Source organism: Bos indicus, chromosome 18 (genome assembly GCF_029378745.1).
Source record: "Bos indicus isolate NIAB-ARS_2022 breed Sahiwal x Tharparkar chromosome 18, NIAB-ARS_B.indTharparkar_mat_pri_1.0, whole genome shotgun sequence".
NCBI lineage: Eukaryota > Metazoa > Chordata > Mammalia > Artiodactyla > Bovidae > Bos > Bos indicus.
Genome location: NC_091777.1, coordinates 63,009,748 through 63,023,668, shown reverse-complemented (window position 1 = coordinate 63,023,668; position 13,921 = coordinate 63,009,748). Strand labels below are relative to the sequence as shown.

Sequence of the window (13,921 nt, the reverse complement as noted above, 5' to 3'; positions counted from 1 at the left end):
AGTCTTTTGAGAGGGGAGTGACTTGAGCTGACTCAGGCGTCTACCGGATCTGTTCATGGAGACTAGAGCAGGGAGCAAGACATTAGGAAGACACCTACTGCATGTATAACTATGAGCAAGTCTCCAAGCCCTTGTGAGCCTCAGTTTTCTCATCTGTGAAATGGAGCCACCCCAGCACTGAACCTCACTGGGTTCGGGGAAGAAGTGGGTGTACAACTCAGTCCGTGGGGACCGTGGCACAGAGGGAAAAGATTTCATGCCAGAGGAGTCTGTTAATTTTGTGATACTCTTGGAGTCGTGTTGGGCACTGAATCTTAGCTATCTACCATCGTCATTGGAATTATCGAGGGAAGTTTTCAAAAGAAGAGGGAAGAGGGCTGAGGGCACCAGTGGAGACAGAAACCCCAGAAGGAGGTGAGCACGGAGCACGGATGGACCTCAGCCCTGGGATTAGAAAGGTGGGCCCCAGGTTCAAAGCCCACTCTGCACATTGACCATGAACAAGTGGCAATTAGCTTCACAGAGGTACCAGGGGAAGTCGGAGCGGGGTTTCTGGCGCCACATTGCTGGGGCTGTTCTCCTGTTGTGATGGAGACAGTGCCGGCTCCCCGCCGCCGCCCCGGAGTCCCGCCCCGCCCAGGGCCGCTCCAGGAGGCTGTGCCGAGGGAGCGCTCAGGTATGCGGAGGGGGAGGGCCTGGGAGGGACAGGAAGGACAGGCCGCGGCGGAGGGAGAGCAGCGCCTCGGCCTGTCAGAGACAGACCGGCAGGTGAGGGGGACTGGGAGACATCTCGGTCCTAGGGAGGAGGGGCGGGGGCCTGGACCCCCGGGTCTGAGGGAGGAGGGGCGAGGGGTCTGGACCCCCGGGTCTGAGGAAGGAGGGGCGGGGACCTGGACCCCCGGGTCTGAGGGAGGAGGGGCGAGGGGTCTGGACCCCCGGGTCTGAGGGAGGAGGGGCGAGGGGTCTGGACCCCCGGGTCTGAGGAAGGAGGGGCGGGGGCCTGGACCCCCGGGTCTAAGGGAGGAGGGGCGGGGACCTGGACCCCCGGGTCTAAGGGAGGAGGGGCGGGGGCCTGGACCCCCGGGTCTAAGCGAGAAGGGGCCGGGGGTCTGGATCCCCGGGTCTAAGGGAGGAGGGGCGGGGGCCTGGACTCCTGGTCTAAGGGAGGAGGGCCTGTAGGCCCAGATTCCTGGTCTGAGGGGCAAGGGCCTGGGGGCTTGGAATCTGGGTCTGAGGGAGGAGGGGCTGAGGCCGGTATTCAGGTCCTGTGGTCACGTCAGCCCTCATCCTTTTGCTGGCTTCCAGGGCTCCGGGTGCCAGGAGCCGCCTTTTTCGGCACCATGAGCACCACCTCTGGGTAAGTACCCCTGTCCGCCAGGCCCCCAGCCCCCACCCTCCATCCACACCCACAGGTGGCATTTACAGCAGCCCAGGGCTGGACACTTGGAAGCCTCTGAGCTGCCTCCCTCCCTCTGCCAATCAGACAGACCTGGGTTCAAAGCCCATTGCCAGCCTTCAGCAGTGGTGTGGCCCCAACAAAAGACATCACCTCCTCAAGCCTCAGTCCCTCCTCTGTGAAACGGGCGATTTCGAGAGCTTGACAGGATAACACACGTGCAAGACTCGGCTGTCTGACCAACAGCGGGTGTTCAGCTCATAGGAACCACTATGGCGGCTGCTGTTATCTGATTTTTTTTTTAACTTATTTAGCCACATTGCGTGGCTTGTGAGATCTTAGTTCCCCGACCAGGGATTGAACCCTTGCCCCAGCAGTAAAAGCACTGAGTCCTAACCAGTGGACTGCCAGGGAATTCCCAATTGTTATCTTATTAAACATTGACCTAGTGCCAAGTTCGTGCATGCTCAGTCTTGTCTGACTCTTTGTGACCCCATGAACTGTAGCCCGCCAGGTTCCTCTGTCCATGGGATTCTCCAGGCAAGAATACTGGGGTGGGTTGCCATTTCCTCCTCCAGGGGATCTTCCCAACCCAGGAGATCAAACGTGTGTTTCCTGTGTCTCCTGCATTGGCAGGCTGGTTCTTTACCAAGTGATAACCTGGGAAGCTCTGGGCTGTTTATAATGAAGGGTCAAGTCTCCTGGAGTGACCAGGGAGAAAGACAGAGAAGCATGGAAACAGGTGTCTGGGAGATGTAAAGGAATGATTTCTCCAGCCCAGAGATAATCAAATTGTGGGGAGATTTGACTGACCAAAGCAGGATGAGGAGCAGAGGTTTGACTGAAAGGGTTTCTCATCCTTCGGCTCTCATCCCTGACCCCAGTCAAGCTCTGAGCTTCTATTATATCTGGGCAAATGGGATTCAAGAATTCTTCTAGCAGAAAGTGACCTTGAAGAGGAGGTTGAGGACAGGTTTTGGCTGGAAAGGGCCCATGGGGGTAGAAGGGGAAGAAGATAACTTCCCAGCTACTCCCAATGCCTGTTGTTCAGTCACTAAGTCATGTCCGACTCTTTTTTGACCCCATGGACTGCAGCACACCAGGCCTCCCTGTCCATCACCAACTCCTGGAGTTTGCTCAAACTCATGTCCACTGAGTCAGTGATGCCATCCAACCATCTCATCCTCTGTCGCCCCCTTCTCCTCCTGCCCTCAATCTTTCCCAGCATCAGGGTCTTTTCTAATGACTTGGCTCTTTGCATCAGTGGCCACAACCTGTGGTTAGGATTTGGTGCTTTCACTGCCAAGGCCTGGGTTCAATCCCTGGTCTGGGAACTGAGATCCTGCAAGCCATGTGATACAGCACAGCTTAAAAAAAAAAGTCCATTTCTGGAGCAACTGTGTGTTAAGCAGTTTGCATGATCGTAATAATGTAAGAATGTGGTCTTCATTGATATAGTGCGTGCGTGCTGTCCTGTCCGACTATAGGAGAGTCTACAAAATGCTCCAACTGCATCATCTCATTGAATTCACCCAGCAGCCCTACCGGATGGAGGCTGTGGGTAGCTCACCCCTGAGAAACTGAGGCAGGAGAGATTGTCTCTCCACCTCCCCCCACCCCGACCGGGATCTTATGGTAAAGCAGGAGCTAATAGGGGATTCAAATCCAGGTCTGGGTGACAGTGGAGACCACACACCCAGTACCACTGCCGTGCTTGTCTTATTAAAGTCCAGCGCTGGCTCTGCCTTGCTGCTCAAAATCCTCCGTGGCTCCCCACTGCTCTCGCAGGCTCTGCCTGGCAATCAGAACCCCCACCATACGCTAAGAGTTCCCCCAGCCCCTCTCACCCCTCTTTTCCTTCACAGCCCAGAAGCTTCTCTCAAACAGAGTGCCAAGTCTATCTATGGTGAGTTTAGGGGCCAAGAAACCCCAGGCCAAGAGAAACTAGGTCTGAGGGACGAGGTAACTGAGGACCCAAATCCTGGGTCTGATGGGGGAGGGGCTGGGGGCTGGCCGCCTAGATCTAGGGGGAGGGGCTGGGGGCTGGGGCTCCTGGGTCTGGGGGCGGGGCTGGGGGCTGGGTCTCCCGGTCTGGGGGAGGGGCTGGGGGCTGGGGCTCCCGGGTCTGGGGGAGGGGCTGGGGGCTGGGTCTCCTGCAGCTATTCCCCTTCACCCCTGCAGAACAGAGAAAGCGCTACTCCATTGAGGTTATGTCCGACTTTTCCACCAATGAAGTCAATGTGAGTCTGGGGTCTTTGTTGCCGCGAGTAGCCTTGTGGGAGGAAAGGCAGGCCTGAGGAGATGGGGGTGTTGAAAGCAGCTCACCTCCAAGCAGCATTAACTTGGGGAACTCAGTTTGCTTCTCTGCAAAGTGGATTTCTTCTACCTTGCCTTGGGTCTGCGGTGGAAGAACTCAATTCCACTTTCATCTGCCAACTTCTCCTCGGGACCAGCTCTTGTGCTGGACGTTTGGACCATGGGGACAAGTCAGGTGCCATCCCGGTTAAGTAGAGAGTCAGACAAGGTCCAGAAGTAGCAGCAACATGTGTTCTAATGGGGGTAGAGGTGCTTAGCAGGACTTGGATATAACCCAGACCATTCCCTGCCTTCAAGGGGTCTTGCGGGAGAGCTAGACCCGAGTGTTAGTCTTTAGGATGGGAGACACAGCGAGGGCACTGGGGGAGGTGGAGCAGGTGCTCAGAGAAGGCCTCCCAGAGGAGGTGTGGTTAGTCGTGGGGTGGAAGGCCGATCCCAGGGGGATCCTCAGCCCACCCGGCTTCATCCTGGGACCCACTGCTTCCTTCGTGGCCCCTGCCAGCACCTGGTAACCTTCAGCCTGGGTGAGGATGCCATACACACGGTGGAGGACGCCTCGCAGAAACTGGCCCTCATGGACAGCCAAGGCCGCATCTGGGCCCAGGACATGCTGCTGAGCGTGTCTGCCAGCCACGTCACGCTGCTGGACCCGGTCTCCAAGGTGCCCCGGGGCGCGCGGGTGGAAGGAACGGCTGGACCGAGAGCCTGGCCCTAGGGACGTCAGGGGCTTCGCCCCCTTTTTGAGCCTCACTAGCTCATCTATGGAGAAGGCAATGGCACCCCACTCCAGTACTCTTGCCTGGAAAATCCCAGGGACTGGGGAGCCTGGTGGGCTGCCGTCTATGGGGTCGCACTGAGTCGGACACGACTGAAGCGACTTAGCAGCAGCAGCAGCAGCTCATCTATGAGCCCTACCCCCGGGGGGAGGAGGGGTTTGCCCTGCGCAGCGCCTACTTCTGTCGGCACCGCTGTCGTGGTCACTCTGGAGTCTCCGCGGCTCCAGGCCTCAGTTTACCCGCTGCCCCACCCCTCCAGGAGGAGCTGGAGTCCTATCCTGTGAGCGCCATCGTGCGGTGCGACACGGTGAGGCCGCCGGGCCAGAAACGCCCTCTGCTGCTGCTCGTGTGCCAGGAGCCGGAGCGCGCGCAGCCCGACGTGCATTTCTTCCAGGGCCGGTGTGTCGGGGTGAGCGAGCCGGGCCCGGGGCCAGAGCCCGGGGCGCGGCCGGCACCCGGAGGATTCCGGGGGCGGGGTCCGAAGCCCTCCCGCCAATGGGGTGGGCCCTCTACTCTTGGGGCGTGGCCTGGGGCAAAGGCGGGGTCGGGGCCTAGGAGGGGGCGTGGCCTGGAAAGAAATTCTGTAACGGAGGTGGGGGGCTGAGGATAGGTTGAACTGAAGGAAGGTGCGGGCAGAACGGAGACCGAGGCTAAGAGCGCGGACACAAAGGCGGAGAGAGGGGTCCTGGGAGCAGCCGGAACTAGTGTGGGCGTGAGTGTGGTCGAGGCGCGAGGTACCACCCGGACGGGGCCTCCGTGGTGGCAGGCAGTGGCCGAGGGCAGGGACAGTTTTAGGGCAGGGGCGTGAGCCCAGGGCGTGGGCACGCGTGGACGCAGTGCGCGGGCGCTGACTACCCGTGATCTAGGGCTGAGCCGAGGGATCGACCCGGAGCACGGCGCTGAGCGGGCAGGGGGTGGGGTAGGGTGGGGCGGGGTCGTGGCCTGACTGCGCTCTTGGCAGGTGGAGTCGATCCGAGAGGAAATCCAGAGAGCTCTGCACAACTACCGCTCGGGCTGCGGGGAGCGCAGGGCGGCGGCGCTCAGGTAAAGCGGCTGGACTGTAAGCGGAGGGGAGAGGAGATGACGGGGCGGTATCTGGAGGGCCGGCTCCCTTCTTTGGGCTTCAGTCTCCCCATCCGAGAAATCGGTTGATACCACTAGCCTAGAGCAGAGCCAGTTTTAGAGTCAAACCCTCTCCAAGTCGCCTATACCTCCCAACTCTTTGCGACCCCATGGATTGCAGCACGCCAGGGTTCCCTGTTCTTCACTATCTCCCAGAATTTGCTCAAACTCACGTCCATTGAGTCAGTGAGGCCATCCAACCATCTCATCCTCTGTCGTCCCCTTCTCCTGCCTTCAATCTTTCCCAACATCAGGGTCTCTTAATGAGTCGGCTCTTCGCATCAGGTGACCAAACGACTGGAGCTTCAGCTTCAGCATCAGTCTTTCCAAAGAATATTCTGGATTGATTTCCTTAGGATGGACTGGTTTAATCTCCTTACTGTCCAAGGGACTCACAAGAGTCTTCTCCAGCACCACAATTCGAAAGATTGAAGCCCCGAAATTCTCTGCTCGCTGTACCCCTCGGTGTTCCCAGCCTGCCTGCCCTTGTGCCTCCGCAGGGCCACGCGAATGCAGCCGCAACAGCACCCCTCGCCAGTCGCAGAGGCCGCGCCCCTGCCGCATTGCCCGATGTTCCGCGCGGCGATCCACACAGTGCAGCCGGCCGCGGGCCGCGGGCGACCCCAGGCGGAGCCCATCCCAGAGGCGGAGGAGACGTGGAGGCCGAGCCGGGAAGAGGTCTGCCCCAGCTCTGACCCGGCCTCCCCGGACCTGGGCCCCCGCGGCCCGGACCTGGCCAGTCTGCAGGCGGAGCGGGAGGTGGTGAGCGAAGCGGGGCGAGGGCCTGGGGCGGGACTGACCGCAGGTGTGAATCTTCTGTCAGGGGGGTGGGGCTTGGTCCTGGGACCTCGGTCAGACTTCTGGGGATGTGGCCGGTGGTGACAGGATGGGGCAAGGTCAAGCATCGGAGGTCGTGGCCTGGCCGGAGTGTGCCCCAGTGCTCTTGGTTTGTGGGACTTTGGACGTGGGGCGGGGCGGGATGAGGGTCTAGGATTCAGGGGTCCCATGCATCCCCCTGCCCTGGCCCCCAGGACATCCTGAACCACGTGTTCGACGATGTGGAGAGCTTCGTATCCAGGCTGCAGAAGTCGGCCGAGGCGACCCGTGTGCTGGAGCAACGAGAGCGCAGCCGCAGGACCCGGCACCAGGAAGCTGGGGGTGAGGGGGCGCCATCCAGCGGCAGTCCCGAACAGCCCCTCCCTGGTCCTCTGGGGCCACTCCCAAATATCCTCCCTCTCCCCGGGCCTCCCCCTGCACCCCCTGCCAGTATGACTCCCCCTCACGACCTCACTGGGTCTCTGTCTCTCTCTTTGACCCTGCCTGATGCTGTCTGCACGTCCCCCGTCACCGCGCCTGACTTCCTACCCACAGAGAGCCTCCTGGCGCTGCGGGCCAAGCCGCCCTCAGGGGCCGAGTACACCGACGTACTTCAGAAAATCAAGTACGCCTTCAGCCTGCTGGTGAGTACACACCCACCTCCGGGCCTCAGGGGGCGATAGGAATAGCGAGTCGCACGTGTCCACGCACTAACACCAGCACCCCCCCGGCTCTCAGGCCCGCCTGCGCGGCAACATCGCCAACCCCACCTCCCAGGAGCTGCTGCACTTCCTGTTCGGACCTCTGCAGATGGTGAGACACCCCCGGCCTCAGCCCTGCAGCACAGGAGTCCACTTCAGGCTGGTCTGATGGCCTGCCCACTCCTGCACCCCTGCCAGATTATAGACACCTTGGGCGGCCCACAGTTGGCCAGCGGCGTGAGGCAGCCGCATCTGACTTCGGAGGCTGTGAAGCTGCTGCGGGAAAACGTCACTCAACGTGAAAATACGCTCTGGACCTCGCTGGGGGACTCTTGGACCCACCCGGGGTAAGGGGCAGGGCTGGGGGGCAGGAGGCGTGGCATTTAAGGGGCGGGGCTGGGTGGGCGTGGTGATTGGAGGGATAGGACTGGGAGGTGTGAGGCGCGGTGATTTAGGGGCGGGGCTGGGAAGAAGAGGCGTGGTGATTGGAGGGAAAGGGCTAGGAGGCGTGAGGCGCGGTGATTTAGGGGCGGGGCTGGGAAGAAGAGGCGTGGTGATTGGAGGGAAAGGGCTAGGAGGCAGGAGGTGCGGTGATTCAGGGGCGGGGCTGGGAGGCAGGAGGCGTGGTAATTTAGGGGCGGAGCTTGGAGGTAGTGTGGTGATTGGAGGGACAGGCTAGGAGGCAGGAGGCGGGGTGGTTTAGGGGCTGCTCTGGGAAAAAGGCGTGGCTGTTGGAAAGATGGGGTTGGGAGAGAAGGGTGGTTGTGGGGCTTAGCTAGAGGGTGTCTTCAAAGAAACTGAAGTTTTGGTGGGACTAGGACAAATGTCACGATCCGATTGGAGGAAAGGCCAGAAACTCTTTGAGTGTCGTGTGAAACAGTCTGCTGAGCCTCAGACAGCAGCTGTCCCCTTTGGTGGTGTGGCAGTGCCCAGTGGTTTCTCTCCTAGGAAGGCCTATCACCTCCAGGTTCTGGGGTCATAATTTGCACACAGGACCTGTATTCTCAATCCCTCACCTTTCCCCAAGGAGAGTATTGCTTTCTCTGTTTAAAAAAGTTGCAAAAATAAATCTTAAAGTTAGGTAGTGAGGTTTTTTGTAGCATGATTAAAAAAAAAGAGAGAGAGAGAGACTGAACCAGAGCTCGAACGGGAATAAAAGGCAAGACTTCCAGGAATGGAGCAGGGCTATAGCAAAGAGATGGGCTTGGGAAACGTTTGGTCTGTGGATTTGGAAAGGGCACAGCTTTTCGGAAGCTGGCAGCTTCATGGGAGCAGGTGCAAAGCTAGATGTTGGACTTAGGGGAGAGGGGTGGGAGACCCAGTTTGAAATCAGAGGTGAAATTCAAGAGAGTGTAGTCAGGATATTTACAAATACAGTTGACGTCATGGATGCAGCTTAGAGTAAGGGGCAGGTCTTGGTTTAAAAAAATGGCGGGGGGAGGTAAGGTTACATTTGTTGGGTTAGAACAAGGCTAAAGGGAAGGGGGAAAACTTCATGAAGTTACTGACAGTGACTGACAGTCTGAAGTCAAACCTTCAGGATCCCTGAGCCCTCGGCCCTTGCCTTGGTTGCAGGGTGGACCTACCCCCAGAGGAGGGGCCCCCATACAGACCTGAGTTCTACAGCGGCTGGGAGCCCCCAGCCATGGACCCACAGGGCCGTGCCTGGGAGGACCCAGTGGAGAAACAGCTACAGCACGAGCGGCGGCGCCAGCAGGTGAGGCTAAAGCTTAAGCTCCCCCAGATGACATGGGGGTAGGGGGCGTGACCGGAAATCCCGGGGATGCAAGCCGGGTCCCACCTGACTTACTGTTCTCCTGTCCTGCAGCAAAGCGCTCCCCAGGTCGCTGTCAATGGGTGAGTGTCAGTGGGTGAGTTGGGTCAGTGGGGTCCAGGTGGGGTGCGTCCTGAGGGCTCCCAGTGCTGACTCCGCTCCCCCTTTTTTCTTTTTGTCTTCCCGGTTCTTCGAAGGTGGGTGAGGTGGTGATGAGGCAGGGGTGGGGCAGGGAGAGGGGGGAGAATCAGGGAGGGAGGGAGAGGGCCCCAGTTTCTGGGTCCAAGGGAGGAGGGTGCTGGGAGTGGGTAAATCTGAGAGAGACCCCTGAATCCCCAAAGATCTGGAAGAAGGTGGCTTGGTTTCCGAGGGCCTGGAAAGCTCCCCTCCTGGGTCCCTATGAGGACAGAGTTCTAGGTGTTGGAGAGAACAGGCTGGGGAGTTGAACATTTGGGTTTTGAAGAAGAGCTCAATCTGGTGCTTGGAACCTTGGAGAGCCAGGGAAGCAGACTTGCAACTTCAGGGGCCAAGGGGCAAGTTTCTGGGCGAGTTAGAAAGTGGTACTATTTCCGAGCTCCTAAGAGAGATCAAGACTCGGAGGCTGGACCCTCGCTTTCCCAAGGCTCTCAAGCAATTGTCTTGGTCCCTGCTGGCTGTCAGACTGGGACCTTTTAAACGTTAAATAGTTTAGGAAATTAAAGCTTGAGATCTGGGCTCCTAGGTCTCCAGAGGAGGAAAAGGACTGGGGGTGCAGGTCCATAGTTCCAACAAGCAGTGGGGGTGCGGGCTCTTGGGTCTCCGGGGAAGAAGGGCCTCGAGGAGCCAGGATTCCCTGAGCAAGTCGGGGGCAGGTGTGAGGGAAGCCACGTGAGATGAGAAGAGAGAAGCAGCAGGTGTGGAGGAGCAGAAGCGGGTCTGGGTAGGGCTGGGGCAGAGAGTCTCGGCAGAGACGGCGTGCTGGGAGCTGCCAGCCTCACGCGGGGGCACCTCGGCCCTGAAGATCCCCTTCTCCCTTGCACAGGTAGGCTTCATGGTGAGGTGCCTTTTCCTGGGGTGTCAGAGCTAAAGGTCTGCTCACCTCCCCGCCAGCTGCCTGGTCCAGCGGATCCCCTTCTCCCTACGCTTCTGAATCTTGACACCCCCAGCTTTTAACTCACCTTTTTTTTTTTTTTTTTTTTGCACTTTAAGTTCTTTGTGGGGGTAGCTGGAAATAACTATAATCCCTCCCTGAAAGAGTGGGAAGTCTGTGATGTTGTATAGGCTAGCAGTTAAAGAGCTTAGGGTCATGGGAGCATTCAGGTTCACGCCCAGGTGAGTGCAAGTACTGCATTGGCCCAAAAGTATGGAAAAACCTGGACGAAGTGTTTGGTCCACCGAATAGAATGGAATTCCTCAGGACATGAGCTCAGGCCAGCCTGCCCGAGTCCCCAGTGTAATTATACTTCTTTCTTGCTCTATGACCTTTACATCACGGTTTCTCTCCTGTAAAATGGAGATAATAATTGGGTCTCTGGGAGGAGTAAGGAACTAAGAGGTTCAAACTCATGGTTCTACCAAGGGCTGTCTCAGTATCAAGTCAGCTAGTGTATATAACAGACTTTGAGTAGTTTCTGGCATACAGTAAGTGCTATGTACATGTTGACTCTTGTTATTATTATGCTTATCATTTATGCATGAGCCCAGTACATAGCAGATGCTCAATAAATAGCAGCTGTCTCTAGCTGTATGATCTGGGAAAAGTGATTTTATTTCTCTGAGCCCGAATGTTCTCATCTAGAAAACGGAGCTGATGCTAGTACTCATATCATGTGCTTACTGCATGGTGCCCAGCATGAAAGGAGCACAGTATATTCAAACTGGCATTGCAGTGTCAAACCTCTGTTAACAGTATTAACCTGCCCCCTCCCCTCAGCCTTGACCCCCTGCTTGGCTTTAACTCCAGCTCACACCAACCCCTAAGGCGCAGCACAGTGATGCTGGCTGCCTCCTTACGCCCCAACTCTTCCCCTTCTCCTCAGTCACCCAGACGAGGAACCACAAGCTGAGCCCCAGGGGCCGGAGCCGGCGGGAAAGTGGGTCCTATGTAATTATGACTTCCAGGCGCGCAACAGCAGCGAGCTGTCCGTCAAGGAGTGGGACATACTGGAGGTTAGAGGAGTAGGGGTGGGGGCGAGGGGGTGGAGTCCACCCAACCCTCGCTACAGACACAGTCTCTGAACCCTCCGCTGTACCTCTTCCAGGTCCTAGATGACCAGCGCAAGTGGTGGAAGGTTCAGGACCAGAGGGGGCAGGAGGGATACGTACCCTATAATATCCTGACACCGCACCCGGGGCCGCGGGGGGGCCGCAGTCTGGTGAGCCGGGGCAGACTCCTGGGTCCTGAGGGAAGAGGAATTAGGGGGTCAGATCCTGAGAACAAGGGGCGTGGGGGTTAAGGGGTCAAAATCTCTGGAAGAGGAGGTGAATGGGGATTCAGACATTGACCTCCAGGAGAAGGGACTGTGACTCAGTCCTCTCTCTGATCCAGGTGCTTCCCTCTTGTTCCCCTCTCTAGAATAGCACGGCCGTTCCCCCTCCACCACCAGCTCCGGCCCCGGGCCTGGCACCCCCCGCTCCTCCCGCATCAGCCTCGGCCCCGGCCCCTCCGCCCCCACCCCTTCTGCCAGCAGCACCAGCCCTGGCTCCAGGACTAGCGCAGACCCAGGGTCCGGCTCCGGCTTCAGCTCGGTCTCCTAGGGACAGCTGCGAGAACCTCAACAACTTGGACTCAGGCAAGAAGGGTGAGTGGTGGGGACACCCCTTCGAGGGAACGGTCCTTGTCCTCGCTTTCCAGGCAGAGAAAAGGAGACTCTGAAAAGGAGGTTCCCGACCACCCATCACGTGAACGCTGGAGGTCCCTGACCCTCTGGGCCCTTCGCCCTGAGTCGTCCCTTTCTCCTGGTTTCCCGCCTGTAGAGAAATTCTCCCCGATGCTCATGCTCAGTATCAACGAGGAGCTGCAGGCACGCCTGGCCCAGGGCCTCACGGGCCCCAGCCGCGCAGCCCCGGGGCCTCGCGCCCCGGAGTCGCAGCTCAGCCCGCACTCCAGCGCCTCTGAGGTCTGCGCCTGGCTACAGGCCAAGGGCTTCAGTTCAGGGTGAGTGTGGCGTTTGCCGGCTAGGAGGCTAGGGTTATAGGCGCGTTAGAGGCGAAGCGCTCCCAATGGCCCAGTGGGAGTGGCAGACCCGGGGGCCTGGGATTGGTTCAGGACGGGGGCCTTGTCTGAGTGCAACTATGAATGTCAGGCTGTGATTGGCCTGTTTTCCTAGGCTCCGATTGGAGTCACCACGGAAACCTCGCGCTATGGTTGATAGAGCAGGATTCAGGAACTTTCAGCAGCTGATTGGACAAAGGCCTAGGGGCGGGCGTGACGTGGTTGGCGGGGCTGACATTCGAGCTGCGATTGGCCGGCAGGCCTGACCATGCCCTCAATGCCCCTGCTCAGGACCATCGCGGCGCTGGGAGAACTGAGTGGCGCTCAGCTATTCTCACTGCCGAAGGAGAAGTTTCGGGCGCTTATCCCCGAGGAGGGGGCGCGCGTGTATAGCCAGATCACGGTGCAGCGCTCGCTGCTGGAGGTGAGCCGAAACCCTCGTCCCCAGGTCCGGGCCGGGGAGGGCGCTGAGGATGCTACGGTCCTGATTTCCACCCCTTCCTCCAGGACAAAGAGAATGTGTCAGAACTTGAGGCAGTGATGAAGAAGCAAAAGAAAAGAATGGAAAACGAGGTAGAAACGGAAGTCTTTTGATCCTTTCCCTCCCCTCCGCTCAAAGTTTCGAGGCAGCCCCTCGGGAGATCGGACTCTGCAGACTGCCCTCGCCAGTGGAATTAGATCCCTCCAGGGATCGCCGACCTATTCCGACCTATTCCAGCCGTGGTCTTACCCGGTCCGGGTAGATAAAGAGGCCTGTCCTTGCTGGAGTCTCCCGAGCGAGTGCTCTCGGATTGGCCGAGAACTGGCTTTAGAGACAATTCAGGGGACGTGCTTGTGTTCGAGAGCCCTGTGCATTGTGATGTGCGGCCCAGTCTATAAACAGCCTCCTCTTAGCAGGCGGTGTAAACGGCTGTCCTCTCTACCCAGATATCAGGGGCCAAGAACCTGCCCCTCAACCCCAGATACAGCCTAACAGGAAAGGAATCCAGGAGGTGTCCCCACTCTCCTTGGTTTCTTCCTCTGAATCCTCCTCTCCCGCCCTGGGGCCCCAACTCAGACTTCTGACCTCCCAGCCTCCAGGTTGTCCTTGAGTTCACTCCAGAGGGACTGAACATCCAGTGTCCCAGTGCGCCCCACGCTCAAAATCCTCTTCTGGCTCCCAATCGCCGTCTTAGTCCCGAGTTGTTTGGTCCCTGCCTCTCCAACTTCATCTCTCACCTCCTCATCCCCCATGCATCCTGGCCCTGCCCGTCTCCACACCCCCACGTGCACAGCGGCCTCCCTAACCCCTGCTGCCTCTGCTTTCCCCCTCAGCACCACCACCTGCAACACATTTGTTACTGGATGCCTCCTGACTCTCCTCTAAAATGTATCGGATCTTTACCTGTCTCAATCGGTACTCCACCATCGACAGGCAGGCCAGGGCCTGGCAAGTAGAACAGGATCCCGAATGATGGAGTGATTGAATCAATGAATGAATGCCCCAACTTAGAGGATGGCTCCTATTGGGCTCCAGCCGACTGTTGCCACGCTGAACTGAATAGTTTGTACTATTAGATTCCTATTCCCCAAACTTTAAATGCTGGTAACTGACGCAAATTTGTTTCAAAAACTGTAATGGCAAGAGCCGAGCTCCCCAGCCCAATAATCACAGCCCCTATCCCTTGCCTGACTGACCCTGCCTGCTTCGTGCCAAGCCAACTTTTGACGATGTCAGCACTGGTTGGGAGCCTTTGCTCCAACTGAGCGTTCTTCCTGAAGCCCCTTCCCGCCCTTCAGCACCCCACCCGCTCGGTCCTGTGGTCTGGTCACGCACAGCTGCAGCAC

The 13,921-nt window shown here is 58.5% G+C and overlaps 1 protein-coding gene across 5 annotated transcripts; it reads left to right on the top strand.

Moving 5' to 3' along the window:
• Positions 1–692: 692 nt before the first annotated feature.
• Positions 693–13,760, top strand: EPS8L1 (EPS8 signaling adaptor L1). Of its 5 annotated transcripts, XM_070771748.1 has the most exons (22): positions 693–768; positions 1,306–1,357; positions 3,262–3,302; positions 3,578–3,636; positions 4,215–4,373; positions 4,748–4,897; positions 5,450–5,532; positions 6,111–6,372; positions 6,642–6,768; positions 6,982–7,070; positions 7,165–7,239; positions 7,326–7,474; positions 8,703–8,844; positions 8,956–8,984; positions 9,902–9,922; positions 10,920–11,049; positions 11,142–11,255; positions 11,456–11,681; positions 11,857–12,037; positions 12,386–12,518; positions 12,602–12,667; positions 13,409–13,760. In XM_070771748.1, the coding sequence occupies exons 2-22, from the start codon at positions 1,341–1,343 to the stop codon at positions 13,529–13,531; spliced, it is 2,376 nt and encodes a 791-aa protein (XP_070627849.1). In that variant the 5' UTR covers positions 693–768; positions 1,306–1,340; the 3' UTR covers positions 13,532–13,760. The 5 variants fall into 5 exon arrangements, 4 of the variants coding, with proteins under 4 accessions (XP_070627849.1, XP_070627850.1, XP_070627851.1 ...); XM_070771749.1 differs by lacking the exon at positions 9,902–9,922; XM_070771750.1 differs by lacking the exon at positions 13,409–13,760 and having other exon boundaries at positions 12,602–12,987.
• Positions 13,761–13,921: the final 161 nt, after the last annotated feature.